The following is a 20,474-nucleotide window of genomic DNA, read 5'->3' as shown; positions in this document are numbered from 1 at the left end:
AATAAACAGACTACCACATTATCTAAAAGTTATTGCCAGAAGCATTGTTAGCATAACAGAGACATAATGTACCAAACGCATTCCAAACTTTTTGTTCTATGTTTATTTTTGGTTTAGAATACATTGGAATAAGGTGTGTTTATGAAAGGCTTTGCTTTGAAACCAGAACTGTGTTTAGTAGTGTGTGTGCGTGTGTGTGTGTGTGCGTGCGTGCGTGCGTGCGTGCGTGGGTGCGTGCGTGCGTGCGTGTGTTTTTAATAGAAACACATGGAAAATAAAGTAAAACTGTGACACACAACATGGGACGGGATGCAACAATCAAAATTTCATAGCCAGTATTCATGGTTGATGCAAGCTACATTAGATTTTTGTTATTTTGGTGAGTTTCACCCCTGGTAGCTACAATACATGGATGTGTTCACAGTAAAGTCACCCTAAAACCTTCCAAACCCATGTAGTATGGATTGAACCTATCATCCTAATTGAGGGAAAAGAGACCGATACAATGTGGGCTGACTCTCAGTACACTAAACCCGCTCACTTTAGACCCATTAGTGAAAATAAGTGGGTAAATGTTGTACCGTCACATCTTTCATCCACAGTCATCAAGTCATGCCGTGCGGCGCCTCTTGCAGCTACGAGAAAATGAGGGTCAGATGAGAATATAAAACCAGTTCCCTGCACTGGTTTGGTTTGGCTATTGCTGGGTGAACACTCACCACAGTGAAAACCATATGCTCTGGGACAGCAGCTAGAGGTCCCCTTTGGTGGACAGAAAAAAAGCTTGGAATAATCCCACAAATTGGAAGATGCCACGATTGCTTAGCGCACGCCACATATTTTAGTTGTGTGTTTGTGCGTGAATGTGCATTCAGTGATGGCACTTTAACTTTCCTACAAGTGTGGATATACCCTAGCTCAGGATTGTGCAAAGACAATCTGAGATCTCTGCATACCGATACATCTTGGGACTTCTAAATGCAAGGTAGTTGCTAGAACAGCGGCAACAACGGCCGCAAACAAACCTACTGTATGCTTACTGATTTGGAAGCCAAACATGTCACCGCCCCAATATTAAGGACTACCCTCAAGAAATGTGATTGGTTCTGTAATTGTTTTAGCAACGGAAGCTGTGAGATTGTCCTCAGTCTCTATTGAGTGAAGCATTGACATACAGTACATGTGCAATGTTATAGTATGGTATTGAATTGTACATTGGATGATCATAAGATGTTAACGTTATCTGCTCTGCTTTTAGATTTAGATTTTAAAAAATAACGAAATCATAACCTTTTCTCCTAAATCCTAACCTAAGTTTTCTGAAAAACTTCAAAAAAAATTAAATGTAAAAAGAAAGTTATGTTAATAAAGGTACAATACAGTATAGAGCAACAACTAAAATGACACCTAGGCATTCCCGGCTTGAAAGGTATAACAACGTATAGGTGTAACAGGTCTAAATAGGTTATGGTTTTACCAATGAAAAGCACTTCTTGGGCACAGGCATCCACGTCAAATGCCTCACCATGCCTACAGTTGTCTGTGGGTTAGGTAATGAATGGGAGTTAGGTTACTGTGGTCTTTCCGTCATGTCCTTTCTGACACAGCACTGCCAGCCTACAACGGTGGCTCTCAGAGGCAGATGCCAAAGGACTGTCTCCTTGCCTGCCAATGCAAGCACTTGTTTGCTTTTTCCATGGGTTCCATGAGAAGTGGCTGCAAAGAAATGCATGAATGTTTGCAAAGGCACGTGTGCAAATCTAAGATGGTGTGTGTGTGTGTGTGTGTGTGTGTGTGTGTGTGTGTGTGTGTGTGTGTGTGTGTGTGTGTGTGTGTGTGTGTGTGTGTGTGTGTGTGTGTGTGTGTGTGTGTGTACGTGCGCGGCCATGCATCAACTTAACTTATGTGTGTGACTTACCATCCCAGTCAGCCCACTGAGCCAGATATTGGCTCACTGCTCTGTGCCACGAAACCAATCTGGATGTTAATTCATTCAGTGGCTTGTTATTCTGATGTCCCACTGACGCAATACTGCCCAGCAGGTTCTATTTGTGCATCAAAGCGGTCCCTTTATTGGACAGAGATTGCACACAGGATCTTTTGTTTCCCACTGCAATAGTTGCTTAGTTGACCCTTTTATTCACTTGCACTCGTGTCTAGAATTATACTGTCTGGCCGGCAGTTGGGAAATTAGCAACCATGAAATGACATCAGCAGGTGGGGAGGGCTTTGATGCTGCCATTTGCAGAGATGGTTAATAAAATAAACATGGCTCATCACAACGGAGAATGAAGTCACTCCTCTGTCAAAGCAATATGTCAGTTGGGAGCGTCATTTTCCAGTTTGTCAAACAAAAGTTGTTGTCCTTTCCGTTCACGTCAAACTTTGATTCCTTTATTCCTCTCATTCAAGGCCATTGTTGGCCTTGTTCATTGCAGTTAATGATGTCTTGATCTCTCAGATGATTTCACCCAAGCACTTCATCTCAAGTGATTTTTAGGAATTTCCCTCGCTTCGTGCTTCCTGGATGGGTGTGGCATAGTGCCCTCTGCAGTGATCAGGCAGCCTTTGTTGGGAGATAAGAGCCTTCATTGTTTTGAAGAACCCTGAGAGATATAAGACTCAACTGGCCCACAGCCAGTCAGTTCAGAGTGAACAAGGCCACATTTTTAACAATGACCACAGACCTTGACCCCTTCTATCTCACTTACAGCTGAGGAGACAGACCCTGAGTGCGGCGTGACTACCGTCTGCAGAGAGGAAGGGAGGAGGGCTGGTGGTGCTGGGGTTGGACAGCCTGTGCAGATTAGTAGCAACGTTTCTGATAAGGAAGACGGACGGCATGAGGAAACCACTCACGATGACCTTGGCCCGCAAAGCAGCCGTTATTGCCATGGAGATGTGTGTTGCGGTTCTTAGGCATCTGCTGACCAGTTACTGAACCTTGACCTGTGATGCCGAAGATGTATCCTCCTCCAATCAGGAGACAGGGATTGCTGAGAGTTTTCCCATAAAAACAGAACAACAGAGAAATTATAGCTTTGCCCTGTCCCTGACCTGAGGAAGGTTATCCAGTGCAAGCATTACATTCTATTGTTTCACAAACAGACACCTGACAGCTATTTTACTTACTAGTTGTTGTTGAACATTCATTTTGTAATTTATGCTTTCTGTTCTTGATAAAATCATAGGAGAAAATACATGACGGGTTTATTAAGTGAAATTAATTACATTTTCATTTGAATCGTTTAGCTCTTATCTACAATGATGTACAAGAGCAAATCATGTACATTATTTGTACACAACATTATTTCACACAATCATTGCGATAATTATTCTTTCATTTACAAAAAGGTGCTGTTACGAACAATTCAGAGCTACCGTGTCAAAGTCATGTTCCATTCACAGACTCAAGGACAGTGTAGTTTGTGGGAGCATTAGTGAACCCTACCATGTTTCCTTCCTATAGGCTATTCAGAACGGTGAAAGGAATGTTTGCCACCATAGAGTCTATGATGCTACATTGATTCTTTGTATGTCATCATCTGCACACCTGTCACAGGCAATGACATCACACATTAACAACTTCTATAGCTGTTTTCTAGGCTTTTGGGTCATATTTAAACATCTGCAAATACTGACCCACCCAGACTAGTGTTTCTCCACTGGATCCAGACTGCTGCCTTCTTGTTCTACCCAGTAGATGATTGCATTCATCTGGTGTCCAAGGTCTAAATTAGTCCCTGATTAGACCGTAGACTGCATCCCCAGGATTGGAATTGATAACCGCTTCCTGTGACCACAGGGTAAATGTACACAGTGTTCTGAAATTGAGTGCTGTTCGCCTTGTAGCAAAGACGTTTTACCAAACATTACCATTTCGCTTCTTAGCCACCGAATGTGGGTTAGCACGCTAAAGGCTCTGCTCTGATAGTTACAGTGTTCCACTCTGTCACCTGGCTGCCTGCCAGACCTACACAATAAAACCTTAAGGCCTCGACAGAGTATGCAAGCAGCAGCTGTGGCGGCAGGCAGCAGGCAGGTTATTGAGACCAAAAATAAATGGAGTCATTTTGCTGATGTGGGCCAACGCATCGGACTGGCTGCCGTTGTAACCCAATTACTCCCCGGTCCACATGTTGTGCGGAGAGGGGGAAGCCCTCTCGCCTCCTCCTATACGGTCACCCCATTAAAGAACAAAACAAAAAAATACATTTACATTTTAAGAACGAGGGAAATAAAATACAATAAAAACAGAAGGCAGAAGAAAGCTGGGCCTAACAAGTGTTTTGTTCCATATTACCTAAGTGTCATTTCACTGTAATATGACAGGGCTGCAGGTGAGAGAACTCAGGCCTGCTCATACCCACAAGGATACTGAGGGCTTGTGAGGGAGTGGGAGAGTGACGGAAGGGCATAATCTGATTCAATGCATTGACACTGTTTGCTTTGTTTCATGTTATTCAGTTCTAATAGTCACAACGACTCATGACATGAGTGAACTCCTGTAGAATATAGTTCAGACCTAATGTCTTCTCTAATAAACCACATCAAGAGGTAAAATGCAAGGTAGAAAGGTGACTGTGTGTATAGAAGAGAGATTGACAGAGAGAGTGATAGAGGCAGACATGCAGGCAGGGGTGGAGCTAAAGAAGTGACGGGATGTGGTTTTCAGTATTTAGGGAGGAGGATAATTAATGATGTGAGAGTGAGTAGTTGTTACATGCAACCGCATACGCAGGTCACCCCCGTCTGTCATTACGTACGCCCTCCTAAACCTCCCTCAACCTCTCTCCCTACTACAGTAATCTTTGTGTGGAAAAGGGATTCCCCTGATAATGCTCGAGTATATCGGATGTCTCAAGTTGCAGTGTCCCCCTCCACTCTATGTGAGGCGCAAAGTTACATCATTGTTGAGAGTTGCATCGCGTTGCTTGCACGCCATGGCTGTGGTAGTTGCATTGGGATGGACTCCATTAATCTATGTGGCAAATGAAGTTTTTTTTTGTTAGAGTTGTGATTCTTCATTCTAGATCTAGATAATGGTCTGGAGCTGAAATTAAAAGTTAGAATCCATAATTGGTTAATCTGTAGATTTTGTAGATCGTAGATGGGGATTCCAAGATAATAGAAACAGCCTTTCTCTTCCTGCAAAGTTAGCATGCTGAAATAGAAGCCATTGTTCTCGCATTCATAAAAATAAAAAGCTTCAATCTTGTTTGAAATTATCAAACCTGATGTCATTGATAGGCAGGTTTCTGAACTGTCCAGAGCCCTCGACAGACCAACTCTAGACAGAAAGGGTATCATCTTATAATGAACATTAGTGAGGGCCAATTATACGAAGATAGGGTGAAAATGGGCGAAATGCTCCTTTAAGTTATTCATCATGCTAATTGTAGTGTATGGACTGACCCCTGAATACATTGATACCATTGACTCTCAGATGGTAGCCTAACACTGGAATTAACTGCAGCCTACATAATGCTGCTGATTATGTCCAATGGTCTGTCGCCATCTAGTGGACTCAGAGGATGATACAGAGACCATTAAAACCCTGTTTTGCTCAAACTGTGATTGTGCTGGTTGTATTGAAATACAAGTCTAACATGCCAGCTGTCAAGTCACAACAGTGAAGTGAAGTTAAAACAAATTTTAAATAAACGTTGTACAGCCATTCTGATATAAACTAAAGGCTAGAGCTGATAAACCAAAGCATTATCACTCTAATGTGTTTGCAACATGTGCAGCCCTTAAATATGAAGACACTTAGAGTCATCCATATTATGATGTTCATTTGGTCTTAGTTTTACTCCTAAAGGCATACTCTGTAATCCAAATGTAAACAAAAGGGTAGCCCTGCCCCAGCCCCACTACCAAAACTCAAAACACAGGACTGGAACCATATTGATAGCATGCATGCTATCTCTACCACATTGATGACTCTCTTAAAGGGGTATTTCACTTTAAAACACTTTTGGGGTCATTTTAACATCTACCCAGGCTTTTGTGTGCACCCCAGACAGTTTTTAAGTTGATTGATTCAATATTTAGATGATATTCATTTGATCAGACACGCCCCATCCTAATGTAAGCCTGTTCAACTTCAAACTATATGTTAACCATGTTAGATTGATTGATTGAATACTTTATCAACAGTTTGCAAAAAAATAGGCACAGGGGCACAGATTTATACAAAAGAATGCTAAAAAGATAACCCAAATAAGCCCAGGGTTTGTTCCATTAAGGTCCTGTGTATTCTTTTTTTTTCCTTTTGACTAACTGAAAACACACATTCCTGCTTTTGCTAACTGATATTGTCCTTCTAATGTAATGTAATCATCTGTAATTACTTTATCTTATGTAATTACTTACTTATTGTTTTATTTTTTTAAATAAAAACAAAATAAAAAAGAGACTCACCTACGCCCCCTGCCGGTGACACAGCCAGAACCAGCATACACATGCAGTAGGCCTACATTACAAACCACACAACTGCCTGTCTATTTGCTTTACAGGAAACCATAAACACAACCATGTATAATATAATACTTTTGAATGGGAATAGACAGCAAACATAAAATACACACTTCACATTCAGTCAAAATCACACGTGCACTCAATCAGGCGTGGAATGGTCATCGAAAAGTTCAAGAACATTCCTGGTGGGCTGGTCAGTCTGTGGGCCAGCGCTGACTTGTTTTTGTACTTTTCTGTTCATTAACACACAAAAATATTGGTTCTTCAGAGGTTCTTTGTGGTGGTTGAGGTGCTAATAGCACCGCTGCTACAAAGAAAATGTTCAGCTGCTGTATATGTATATATTTTTTCCTCTACTGGTTCTTCAGTTTACTTTAGGCACCCCTAATGGTTATATAGCACTATTTGTCAAAGGTCCTACATAGAACCTATGATAGGTGCTATGTAGCACCAAAAGAGGTTCCCCTAGTCAGACAGCGTTTGTCAGCAATATTAAGGATATTGCTGACAAACGCTGTCTGACTAGGGCCAATAACATCCTGACTGACCCTACCCATCCACATCATGGACTGTTCACCCTGCTGCCCTCTGGAAAAAGGTACCGCAGCATGGGGAGCAGAAAGGCCAGATTCTGCAAGAGTTTTTTTCCCCAAGCCATCAGACTTGTGAACTCTACTCTAAAAAAACAAGGAAGTATGACATAAGATGTCATGTGTAGACGGGTGACAGTGTGAAGCAGGTCAGTCCCTGTACGTCTGTGGGAGTTTTTTTTTGTTGCGAGGTCAGGCATGTAGTGGGTAGTGGGATGTGTGATGCTTGTGTTTTCTGCCATGTAGTTGATTGATTTGGCCAGCATTGGTAATGCAAGACATGAGTTACAAGTATATGTAGTTGTTACCTGATAAGAAGTTGTTTATAATTTGTTATTACATTTGTAATGTTTACATTACAATTGATTGGGATTCTATTGCAATATTTAACTATTAAGAATTGGTACAGTAAAACATCTTGGTAATAAGCACAGATGGACTTGAGGAGGTGTGGTACAAGAATCAATATAAGACTGGCTTTTTTCACCATTTGAAATTGTTTTAAAATAAAAGGAACAGTTTTCCCAACCGACAGAGAGTCAGAGACAATATATAGCCTATATATGGTTCTGTATTAGTGTATGAGTCAGTTTTAGCAGCTTTAATTCTAATTGGCTACTGTAGACTGCCTATCAATTTCCTTAGCCTGGGTAGCGCCACCTGGCCTGGCGGAGATCTGCCCTGTTGCGCAGCAGCACAGCAAGTGAAGGCAATTAACTTAAACAGGAGCTGCGCTGCTGAGCCCTGCTTCTAAAATGTCGCAGTTTTTCGTGCTTCAGCACGACAGCACCTCAAGCCCGTTGGATAAGCCACCACTGTAACATTACATGAGCGTAGCGTTTACCGTGGTGAAGTGTTGAATATTCACCCAGCTGGGCGCAAAATGAAAATCCGATGTTTCCTAAACGTGCTGTCACAGATGATCCGACCATCTTATAAAAAATGTAAGCATATGCCAAGATAACCGAGTTTATATAGCTGATTCTGAGCTAAACATATTTGTTTAATTTCAAAGTTTTTATATTTAAACTTTATGATGAAAGGCCGCGGCGGCCACACACATAGCAGCTGTTGTGCTCGCCTCTCCATGTTACATTAATGAGCAGCACGAAGCAGCTTGACTGAAGCCGGTTGAGAGCCAGCACGCGCAGCGCGCACTGTAGCGGAGGTTTCTTTGCGGGAGGGGACAGGGGAGTGGAAGTTTTTTGGGCATTTCATTCATTTATTTGTCAAATTTTTTTTAAACATAAAATAAAGATTGTCCAAGAGTCTTTGAGCTCGAGTCAAGTCTCAAGTCTTTGAGGGGCGAGTCCGAGTTGAGTCTGGAGTCTCATTTGTATAATTTTATTTTTTACCAGAATTTTTTAGGCTCGGCAGTAAAAATTTCACAACATACTTGGTGTTGCATGCCGTAAATAGCAGATCTACAAGCTCACAACGTGTCCTATTCATGACGCGTTGTGAGCTTGTAGATCTGCTATTTACTGCGCACGACATAGCCCCTACGGAACCTCTCCCTCCGCTGTCGGAGCTATACAGCGGAGGGAGAGGTTTTGACTAGCAAGAATATGTGGCTAATATTGAGCCACTTGTTTGGGTATAATCCAACTAAGACAAGTAGCATATCCAATCCAACCTAGCAGTGCATGTAAAATGTATTAATTTCGCTGGCTGCAGACTGCAGAGATAGGGCAACAGCGCAGGCCAGCGCAGCCTCGGCCTGTGTCTGGCCCTATACCTCTATGGTCTGGCCTTGAAATGCAGTTCTCTCCATAGATATATATAAAGGCTAGATGACTCACCCGCGCTGCTGGCCAATGGAGTACGACGTTGCCACATGGCGGCCATCTTGGGACGGTCATTCATAACATTATGTCTATGGTGCATATACTTTGAAATAACCATAGCGTGCTCAATTGTCATCCGATTTTCAAACGGTTTGGTGTGTTGTAAACACCAAAGATGTAGTTATGATACTAAATACTTAATTTTACAAAAAAAAACTTGATTATAATTATAAGTATGCAGTATCATAACTACATCTTTGGTGTTTACAACACACCAAACCGTTTGAAAATCGGATGAAAATTGAGCACGCTATGGTTATTTCAAAGTATATGCCCCATAGACATAATGTTATGAATGACCGTCCCAAGATGGCCGCGGTTGAGCTACACTTGCGACGCCCCCTTGAGCCATCTAGCCTTTATATATATCTATTAGGCCCGTAACGATACAGTAACTGCATCGATGCATCGTTTTGAATTTTCAACGATCTACTATATCGATATGCAAACAGCTAAATATCGTATCGTTTGACTTTGTATCGTATCGAATCGTTTTGCAATGCAAATAATCGTATCGAATCGTTCTGCAATGCAAATAATCAATTATATCAAACTAAGTACTTTTAAGAAGAAAAAAAGAGAAAGAGGGGTTTATATCCAGTATCCAGGTATTTATTTTTCACACAGAATTTTTGGATAAATAAATAGTTACTATATCGATTTTAAGTCATTGAATCGAATCGTATCGTTCTAAATTAACCTGTCCTGTATCGTTCATGTATCGTATCGACTAAATCACTGAATCGAAACATATCGTATCGTTCTAAATTAACTTGTATCGTTCATGTATCGTATCGACAACCAAGTATCGTGATACGTATCGAATCGTTGTTAAAATGTATCGTTACACCCCTAATATCTATGGTTCTCTCTGTCTCTCTGTCTCTGACGTTGAATTGTGGGCGTGCACTCCCCAAATGTTTTAAAGGGGGGCGGGGCTAAGGCCAAATGCCTCAAAGCTGTTTGTAGAGACGGGACTTCGTCACCCGTCTAAAAAAGTGAAATAGTACAAACGCAATATCCCCTAACCTTCTTCCTTACACGCTGCTGAAGACTCCTGTGTGCAATATTTCTGTCTCCTTATGAACTGACTGTTTTTTTTATTAGTGGTGTCTCTTTTAGTATTTTAGTTTTTAGTATTGTAGTTTTAGCATTCTTTTAACTAGGAGTAGTTTTTAGATTATTGCCAGTGGAACGAAATTTCGTTCATTTATGCATTACATGTATACTGTATGTTGAATGACATCTATCTATCTATCCATATGGTTATGATCCAAATAATCACTTTCCGTTCTATTTAGCACCATTTTTGTTTAGCGTGAGATATGCTACTAGACAACAAATTTCAACGTTATTTTGTTAACGACAAAATGTACTGCTTCTGTAACTTAGTCATACTTCTCTCTTTTGTATCTTTTTCTCATCAGTCTCCTCCCATAGAGTGGAAAAAACAAGCAGTATGAACATATGAAATAGTTTCAGACCAACACTATACCACATATTGGTGCAATCTGATCAGAGAGTCCCCGGTTCGACTCGGGCTGGACGGACCAATAAGCTGAATGTCATTCTCCTACTCTCTCTCTCTCCCCCTGCATTTCCAGCCTCTCTCCACTGTCACTGACAATAAAGTCTCTAACCCCCAAGAGACAGTGGGGCCAGTAGCATGCCACTTGGACACAGGCCAGGGTCTGATCAGCCTCGGTCGGGTCGCCTGGAGGAGGGAGGAAACAACACTGATGATGATGTGTCCAAGTTTGTGCATCAGTTGATGTTTTATTAACTTCCATAAGTTTATGCAGTACACTGGTTTGCAAAAAAACATCATGCTGGTTAGTTTGTATTTATTTGATAGACTGACTGATTGATGTGCTTTCACTACTTTATTTTTTATAACAAAATATATATATATATGAGTGCAGCTGTAATTAAAATGTCCATGCAATTTTTTCTCCCCCCCCCCATTTGTCTAGAGAGCCCCCTGATCTTTGGATCAGGGGGCCAATTCAGAGATCCAGCTCTGTTTACATCAGTAATGCTGGTAAAACAGGCCAATATTTTTGTATTACGATTGGTTGAGATAGCCACAAAATGTTTAATTTTCATTCCATCTATAACACTAATGCTTAAATTATGTGAATATAATTAAAATGTATTTGTGCAAGAAAATTACAGATTGGGCCTTTAATGTTAAAGCATTAATAATGTGGTGAATCTAAACAACCTAATTTGTGCTCTCCACCATGTTGTCTGTGTTGTTCCTGCACAGACCTGTACTTCAGAAAGCCTCTGGGGTTTAGTGCAAAGCTAAATAATAATGAACATACAGGACAGGTGAAAGGTTTAATTTTGAGTTAAGCCAGAATCCAACATGAAATTAGTTGATAATTGAACAAAACTATCATTGATATAATGGTGACCGTACAAAGTGCATCCCTTAATTCTAAACAAAACATAAAACCAAATGTTTGCCCCAATGCAATGTGTAAAAATGCCCTCCCATTGTAATAACATCACAATTTTGAGATGTCAACATAAAAACATCAGGTGATTCCATAGCCATGAAGTCAAAAAGAATACATGAATATTAATAACAATAATTGATGTAATAATAATAATTATTATTATTTGAAGATTATTTATTATTATTATTATACACTTTACTTAAAACGCACAAAGTTACAAAGTGCTGCTCATAAAAGGACAAAAGAATGCAGTATGAAATCAATACATTAAGAGAATCAACAATAAAATTACAACATCCAAATTTTGGAAAGGAAATTTTGAAAGAATTAAGCAATATCGCAAGATTAATAATGGAAACAAAAACTGCCAAACCAAAATGGCACCCAATGGCTTAGTATTGTATGTGGTCCACAACTACAAATACAAGTGAAGATTTTATTTTTTTGAAACTTAGACCACAACTGTCCCTGTCCACCACTATAGCCAAGAATAGACAGAGTCTGTGCAACTCAAGATAAACCCTAATCTTAACCCATATCTCCAACCAACACAACAGTGTTGCTTCTTAGTCAGAATGGTGGTCCCTGACCCTGGCTCACAATCAGTTGAAAACCCCTGGCGTAGACCCTCAATCAGGGCAAAGAAATACTCCCAAGAAGAAAACCCTTGACAGAAAACAACGAGGAAGAAACCATGGGAAGACTCACAAGTGTATGCGTGAATGGGTCAATGTAATGCATGTTATAAAGCGCGTTGGACACATGATTCAACTAGAAAAAGTGTCAGGTAGGTTAGTATGGACCAGCAATGTTCTGAATTCGCCAATCAGGAGGGAATGTGAAAAATCGGACGGATCCGTCTTGATCACTTGACTATAGAGATAATGTGTACCGGTTTGCGTTAAATTTGGATACAATCTGAAGGAGTAATATCCAAAAATGTGTTTTACATAAGTCAGCCTCCTGGTGGCGCTATAAAAGGCAGATGTGAAAAATGCAGGGCAAAGGTTTTTCCTTGGCCTCTAGGGAGTGCACATACAAAGTTGTAAACAGATCGGTGCAGTTACGGGTAAATACACAAATCAGCCTGTTATAGCGCCACCATGAGGCTGATTTGAAAAATTTGAAGTGGCATTTCTGCCTAATGGGAATGTATGTGCAAAATGTCATGGAAATTGCATGCTGTGTTCATGATTTGAGGCATTTTGTTCAAAACGGAGCACTCCTGCAAACTTTGGAAGCCATTTTTAGCCTATCAGGATGGAATATGAAAAATCGGAAAAGAAAAATTTGTTTAATGACGGCGGAGACAACAATCCTGAAAACTGAAAAATATCAATGGTCAGTCCATGGACATTCAATCAGGTCAGGAACTGGAAAACACAACGTTCCCATACACCACTTGATCATTTGTTGGGGGTGGACGTCTAGCATTTTGTTTTTTCTTATTCACGGTGACGTCTGCATAGATAACACTGTCACGTTCAGAGTTACCTAGAATAAAGACAGAATGCGCAAACTGTGAGATGCAATAAATCAGGGGATTTTGACTTTCTTCTTCTAGAAAAATTGGTGTGGTAACCCCTGTTTTAGGATCGCAAAGACAAGCTACATTTAAAATGTATTACAGCAACTGATGACAAAGGAGTTTCATACTGTGGTATATAATTGGCTTGAGTAATGGAAGTTATTTCAAAACTCTACACACTATTCCTTTATACATCTTACATTTGCTTGTTTATTTTTCTGCTTCCTCAAAATGCCTGGCCTGACCGACTGATGCGCAGCAGCTATAATTAAATTCTTTATTCATGGTGTGGTTATGATTTTCAAATCAGCATACAGTGTTTTTTTTTAATACATTTTTATCCCACGATTTTGTAACCCATTTTTTGTAATCCTGGGTGCTACACTTCCTCTGCCAGCCTAGGGAGAGCCTAGAGCCGAGCTCATGCCTCCTTCAATGCATGAGAGCTAGCAAGCCGCTTCTTATCACCCGACAGAAGGGAGGTTCCCTGGTTAGACGTAGCGCGTGAAAGGAACACGTTATTCCGACCAGTTCCTTTCCCCTCCATCAGGCGCCCTGGCTGACCAGGGGGAGGCAGTATAGAGACCAGGATTACTGCATGTTTTTGTGAGGGTACCTACCCTAGGAGACACGGGGAGAACATGCAAACTCCACACATACTGTACAGTGTCTCTTGAAGAGCCTTGACCCCCTAGTAGAACAGACACAAGATTTGCTGCATATATACATGCCCACAAGAGGAAGAATATAGATTTTGTTAAGCCCATGATGACCTTTCCTCCATAATGCCACCACAAGGCCAAACTTTCAAATGAGAAAAATGGGGAGATTTTTAGGCCATGGCAGAGGTTTGCTTTCTTGCTCAGTAAATTTCAGTAGTTGTGAATTTTACCTGCATTAATAGTAAGGCAATCAGTCTGGGAGCTGGTTCTCTTACGCAGAATGAAGATGCAAACACACAGAGCCAGAAGGAAGTTGAGAGCGGTGGCAGCAATAATAGCTATAATCACAGTCACACCATCCAACTTGAACGAGGAGTCTGGTTTTACAAGAGTTAAGACCATGAGAGTTTATTTATATAGCACAGTTCATTCACAAAGACAATTCAAAGTACTTAGAATAAGGCATCAAATGGCATTAACACAAATCACACAAAATATATTTTGTTTATCTTTCCGTCATCAACATTGGTGCATTGGTTATATTTGAACAGTTTTCATCCCAACTTTAAATAAGGTACCATAAGTGCATTGTAGGAGGGGCAAAAAATGGTTATTGATCAATACATACTGACATCAAAAAAAGTCTCTCACCTCCACAGGCTGTTAGCTGGATGACTGTTTGATTGACACTGACTTTGTTCTTAACAACACAAGTCAAGGGTCCCACTAATTGACCATGTAAGCTGATGCTGCTCAGTTTGGCATGGTCAGGTGTGGCACTGCTCAGTGACTGGCTGGTGGTCAGGGTCATTTCTTGGTTGTACAGCTTCCAGATGAACTCAAGGTCATCTCCCTTAGAAGAACAGCTGACCTTGTTCTCTTCTGGTGACACACACTCCTGAGATACATCTGACTCTGACACAGGAGCTGGAAAGCAAGCACACACACACATACGCACACACACGCACGCACACACACACACACACACACACACACACACACACACACACACACACACACACACACACACACACACACACACACACACACACACACACACACACACACACACACACACGTGCACGTGCGCGAACAGCACTCACAATTTGATGTGTAACTCACATTCACTTATTAAACGTTCAATTGTAGAGCCAAAAACGGTTCTATTACAGTCAGATTGTAACTGTTAAAAAATATATTTTTTTTAATTGTCCAATCAAACTAATTACAAGCCTATTAACCCCACCCCCCGAAAAAAAATATCATTGTACGCTATTCTCACATTTAGAGATACAGAACAGTCCATTTTTTTATTCTTCATTATTGCTAAGAGAGAAATGTGCATATAAATATTAAAAAAAGCAAACAAACACATATATTTTGGAGCCTACCTTGTATTTGTAGTTTCATGGAGAATTTCCGCAGTATTGTACCCAATGGTTTATCAAATGTTTCCAACTGGTAATCTCCAGAATCTTTCTTCATTGAGGAGTCCAGCCTTAAAGTTCCATTGGGAAATAATTTACATCGCTTTTCCCATTCCCAAGTGCAGTTTTGTTTTTTTGTTGTTAGAATTGTATTTATGTCTCTTTTAAACTGAAACGTCTCTTTTTCATCATTAGAGGTCAGATGAATTAACAGAGGCTCCCCCAGTGCTCCAAAACAAATTGTGTTACCTTCAGCCAAATTACACACTGTAGAACCTGGTAAAGAGAAAGAAAATACAACAGAAATAAATATCAATACTGATGTATCATGTCGTGTATTTATTTCATCAGGGGAGGAGGTGATGCCACACTACTATTTCCAAGACATTAAAATACCCAGATTACCTAGTCAATTTGCTATGAATTTGTATTAACATTGTTTAAAATGTTGGTAATTATGACAAAGGACACTGTGCCAATCTATTTGAGTCAATTTGGAATTTGTCAAGTTAAAGTCATAATGTGTAACTTCCATTAGGTTTATTTATTAATTTTTGTAACACCTTTGGTTGTTGGAAATCATCATCAGAGTCATTTTGGCGCAAGTGTCAGGTTCATACACTCGTGACTAAGGGTGGAACAGTTAATCAAACTAATCCATTTAATTTTAAAAAGAGTTAACGATATTTGAATTTAATCAAAGTATATACATATTTTGGGGGAGAAATACGAAATGTATAGCAGATCTACACGCGTCACAACGAGAAAGGAACTTTTTTTTAATTAAAAGTTAAAGTTACACAGTATAAAACACAGTAAAAATATAGTATTTTTTCTGCATGTAATGTGGTTCAGTAGTGCTCCTTCCCTCAGAATTATTTCATGTACAGTTTGTATATTTGATGAAAAATTATCATTTAAAAATAATCACTTTAAAAATGGGAACAATTATAACCATTCATATATTAAATGATGATTAAAGACAGTTCTCATGTACTGCTATTCATCTTTCCTTGAACTATTTGCAATAAGAGATTGATAAAATGGTGAAAATATGCAGATATATTGAAACCTACCTTGTGTATTTGCTGTCAGTGCCAGAGCTGTGATGATGATGTATATGGAGTTCATTTCTTCTGTTAAACAAAGTGAATAGAGCAGGTTCAAGGTTCAAGGTTGGTCTCTATTGTTACATTTTGTGTATGGGTACATACTGTAAGAGTAAAACTTACTTTTGTTTCGGTTTCCTTCAGACAATGTAGCAGCGTTGGTATATAAATAGTAAAGAAAAAAAGAGAAAATAGAGAAAAACAAGAGCAAAAAAAGAGTCTGTAATCTAATACTACAGTAATAAGTTAATACAATCAGCCCATATGTAGCCTACAATGTAGGCCTATATATAGAACTTCAGCATTTATCAGTAGCTGCATTGAGCAGGTCAGGTGTGTCTGGTGGCTTAACCAGTTAGAGCACACTATATGCTCCTTGTGAGCGTGATGGTTCAAATCTGAGTGTCTCCCCTTTCTGTCTGTGGTTTCCTGTTGCTCTACACTGATCTATCTGATTATAAAGCATACTAATGCTGAAATAAATGTAAAGAAGGAAGGAGGTTTGTGTTTTTGGTGATCAGTGATACAAACCTGTGTCTTCTGCTCATAGCTAATGCACAATGTGTCTTCACCTGTCTCTACTCATATTCAATGACTGATTAAACAATATAGCAGGAACATATTGTTCCTGAGCAGCCTCAGGTTAAGGGTTAGGGTTAGGGTTAGGGTTACCCTTAGACAGACAGACAGACAGACAGACAGACAGACAGACAGACAGACAGACAGACAGACAATGTGATGAATGGATGATGATGGATAACTGTGACACCGACGTGATCCCACTAATGAATTAACTTTCCTCAGAGACTATCCAAATTGGACCATTCATATTCTGTGCAAAGACAACTGGAAATAGAATAGATCTGTTTGTATTAACAGCAGGGTAATTGCAGTGAGTTAAATACATGTTTACCTGCACAGTCAATGGTTTATACGTCATTTCAATTCTATCATTGCACTACTAAGTTGATTAGTTAACACACCCAGGAGGTGCTACATCCTCTCAGCTTCTTTGTTTTGTGGTTAGAACAAGAACATGATGCTTGTTTCCACTAGTATTGAGTAAAGTGCACTGTAGATGATGACCATTCGGCTTCACTTCTGGTGTTGTTGACTATGTGTTTTAATTGTAAGACAGGTGCTAAATGTTTATAAATTGAGTGCAGTCAATCATTGAAACCTCTTAAAGGACCATACCGATGCATGTATATACGTTACATTACAACTTTGGACAATTTTTGAAGGCCATGAAATCTTAATGGTGATGTGAATATTAACTAGAGAATCAGACAATTATATTTGTGAACCATAATGTCAGTGTTATGCCTGCTTCCCTTTTTTTTCTTATTAAACATGTCTGCAGTAGGCTACGCACTTGAATTTAACATGAACACATTGCATGCCGGTGGACTGCCGGTGGACATTCCAAGAAACTATTAATGCTTTTGCCTCAAGCTATTTTTGTATCCTATGTGTGATATGAAAACCACAGCTTGTTCCATTGCCTGTTTCAACAGTAGTCACAGCTAAAGTGTACTTACTGCAGAATGGGGGAGAGCATGAGTGAGAAAAAGAAAGACTGAGAGAGAGAGAGAGAGAGAGAGAGGAGAGAGGAAGAGAGAGAGAGAGAGAGAGAGAGAGAGAGAGAGAGAGAGAGAGAGGTGGTAAGATATTGGCAGATTGAGGAAGCTGGTGTGAAGACAACTCAGCGAAGTGTTCACTTTACGCATGATGCATTGTATTTAGTGATGCATGTTTTCTTGTGATTAAAAGAGGGGTTTTGGTTCAGCATAATAATGCTTCTTAAATTTAAATGTAATGAATTGGGACAGCTAAAATATAGTTTGTATACTGTAGCTATTATAGCTATATCGAAACTGTGAGTAGTCTACGGACTGAGCTACTTGGGCACTAAGCACACCACTCAAAAGCTGATCATCCAGTTAAGGTCAACACCTCCTCCTACATCCTGCAGATACCCACGTCACAGACACAGGGGTGCAAGTGACAGTGGAGGCAGTGTGGTTGCACTGGGGCCCTTTTGGTGGGGAGCAGGATAAAGAGCGGGCCCTCCTACAATGTGTTTGCAGGAGAATGGTCACACACGCACGCACGCACGCACGCATGCATGCACACACACGCATGCACACTGAATCTGATTGACGGTCCAATTTCCCCTCAGCCTAATAATTGCATGATTAGGAACGCAACCTAGTACAAATTACTTACTGTACTGAAAATACTGCAGGATTTTGACATGACACATTAATTAGTGCATGTTTTTGTTGTTACTTCTTTAAAGGTTCATGTAGCAGGGTGAGCATTGTCTATCTCTCTCCTCGCCACCTCGTCACCTCTGCCCATATTCTCCACTCACTCCTATTAGTGGGACGATTGTCAACAATTGTGTGTGAACAACACCTGCCTGATTGACACCTGCCGTTTAAAGGCAGCAGTAAATTCTGTTCACCATGAGAGTCTCTGCTGTGATGCTGTCTCCATGGTATTCTTTGAGACACACATATTTGGGGGCATGGCTGAGTATGCCAATGTCTTCTAGGTGCAAACAACCCACGTATCAGCATTGAGCTTGTGAGATATATAATGTTGCACACAAACAGAAATCCATGCATCCATTGTTTGCACCTCCAACACACACGTGATGTCGATTCCCTCCCCCTATTCGTGTGCAATTGGTCATGATGTCACTGTTGTTAAAACAATACTGTTAAGTATGCCAATTGCGCTTGATCTTTGGCTTTAGTCAGTTACTACTAGAACAGGTATATCTCTCCATCTTGCAGTATGTTTGAGCGATCATCAGTCAAATCCCATGCATAATTATGAACTTGACCGTTTGTTTTAATGTTGCATTTTCTGTGTGCTAAAGCTGACCGATGGCCCACTTGGATTACTATGGGTTAACTAGCTGAGTATTGCAGACATGTAGGTTGGTAATCCTCCCCTTTTTACGGTAAGCTTGTGGCACACTTGTGAAAATACATTTGTTTTGTTCTTATAGTGATCTACCACATAGCAATGGGCTATCACGCAACTCTGCATCCTGTGCCTGAATACGCTCGGTTTTGGGTGTGCAGGTATCTGACAGTGTTTTTGCTTAGCTTGGGCTGAAATAATTGCTGCTTGGCTGGGAGTTGAGTGGATGGGTGTTGCTGCATGCATGGCCAGATTTAGGGAGGACAACTACTAGATACAACTACTCCAACCAAAACGAATTAATCCCAATAATTTATTGGCATAATGTAAAGGATGAAATTGTCTGCTATCCCCCAAAACACATGGCAGTCAGTTTACATACATATTTACACTCAAAGGACCAGTTTTAGTTTAGTTTATTTATTTCGGTCACAATATTTTACATAACAGTTAAACATACATTACAATTAAGTCAACAAGATGACTTTTGGCCGAAAAGGTATGGGCTGAAGCCGAAGCTTATTTTTCCCACCTTATTACCATTTAAACTAATTATCACAGTAGCATAAAACATAAGAGCAAACAAAAGAAAATGTAATATCAACAAAGCCTCAAATATTACATTTGAGAACAAACAAACAAACAAAAATAAACAACATTTTGGTTTACATATATTTTTCAGAAGAAACAAAGGTATACCTTAAACTGATTATATTATGACAACATTTCCTATCAATAGTAGCATTTATACCATCACCATTAATATTATGTACTTATTTTCATAATCATATTATGTATCAATGTTTATTACTATTATTATATAATGGTAACTAATAACTATCATATTATGGTAGTTACCACAATAGACATAGGCTCTCGAGCTTTTTGTGTTTTATCTTTTTGACAGATTTGTATAAATATATGTTCATGTATGCATTTTCGTTATTAAAATCCATGAAGAAAAAAAAGCAAGACTGTTCTGTGAGGACAACAGAAAAACTAGTATATTATGCATTGTAAAAGTTATTTGTTAATACAGCATCAAGAGAAAAATCTAAACGCCATAGCGTATTCACATTATTCAGTTGAGAGAAGAATAGGCCAATATAATTAAATTGAAACAAATTATTCATCATATCCGGGTTGTGTAGTAGGATACTTTACAATTTTACTATATATATTTTTTTCAACTATAATTCCAGGGCCCTTTTAGCCAAGGGTAGGGTAGCCAGCTAGGGACATATGAATAAATCTGTCCCTAGCTGGATGGGCTGTGTGCTCCAGCCTAGGAACCATTTCCGTGGCCTTCAGTAACCTCACTTTTACATGTTGCCTTTTTTTCTGTTTTTCATTTAATTTAGTACCAGCAAATGTATCAAATGTATTTATGAAGCATATTTACAAACAACTCTCCCAGGCCGAGTTTGTT

General features: G+C 39.7%; 1 protein-coding gene across 2 annotated transcripts; it reads right to left on the bottom strand.

Moving 5' to 3' along the window:
• Positions 1-11,417: 11,417 nt before the first annotated feature.
• Positions 11,418-16,322, bottom strand: LOC308091027 (uncharacterized protein). Of its 2 annotated transcripts, none has more exons than XM_080436325.1 (6): positions 16,232-16,322; positions 16,076-16,135; positions 14,964-15,275; positions 14,224-14,499; positions 13,803-13,949; positions 11,418-12,876 (listed from the first exon to the last, which is right to left on the bottom strand). In XM_080436325.1, exons 2-6 carry the CDS (start codon positions 16,128-16,130, stop codon positions 12,749-12,751), a joined length of 918 nt encoding a protein of 305 aa, XP_080292451.1. In that variant the 5' UTR covers positions 16,131-16,135; positions 16,232-16,322; the 3' UTR covers positions 11,418-12,748. The 2 variants fall into 2 exon arrangements, with proteins under 2 accessions (XP_080292451.1, XP_080292452.1); XM_080436326.1 differs by having other exon boundaries at positions 13,848-13,949.
• Positions 16,323-20,474: the final 4,152 nt, after the last annotated feature.

This window comes from Gymnoscopelus braueri (assembly GCF_963280865.1).
Source record: "Gymnoscopelus braueri genome assembly, chromosome: 8".
In the NCBI taxonomy this organism is placed as follows: domain Eukaryota; kingdom Metazoa; phylum Chordata; class Actinopteri; order Myctophiformes; family Myctophidae; genus Gymnoscopelus; species Gymnoscopelus braueri.
This window is presented reverse-complemented; position numbering and strand designations above follow the sequence as displayed.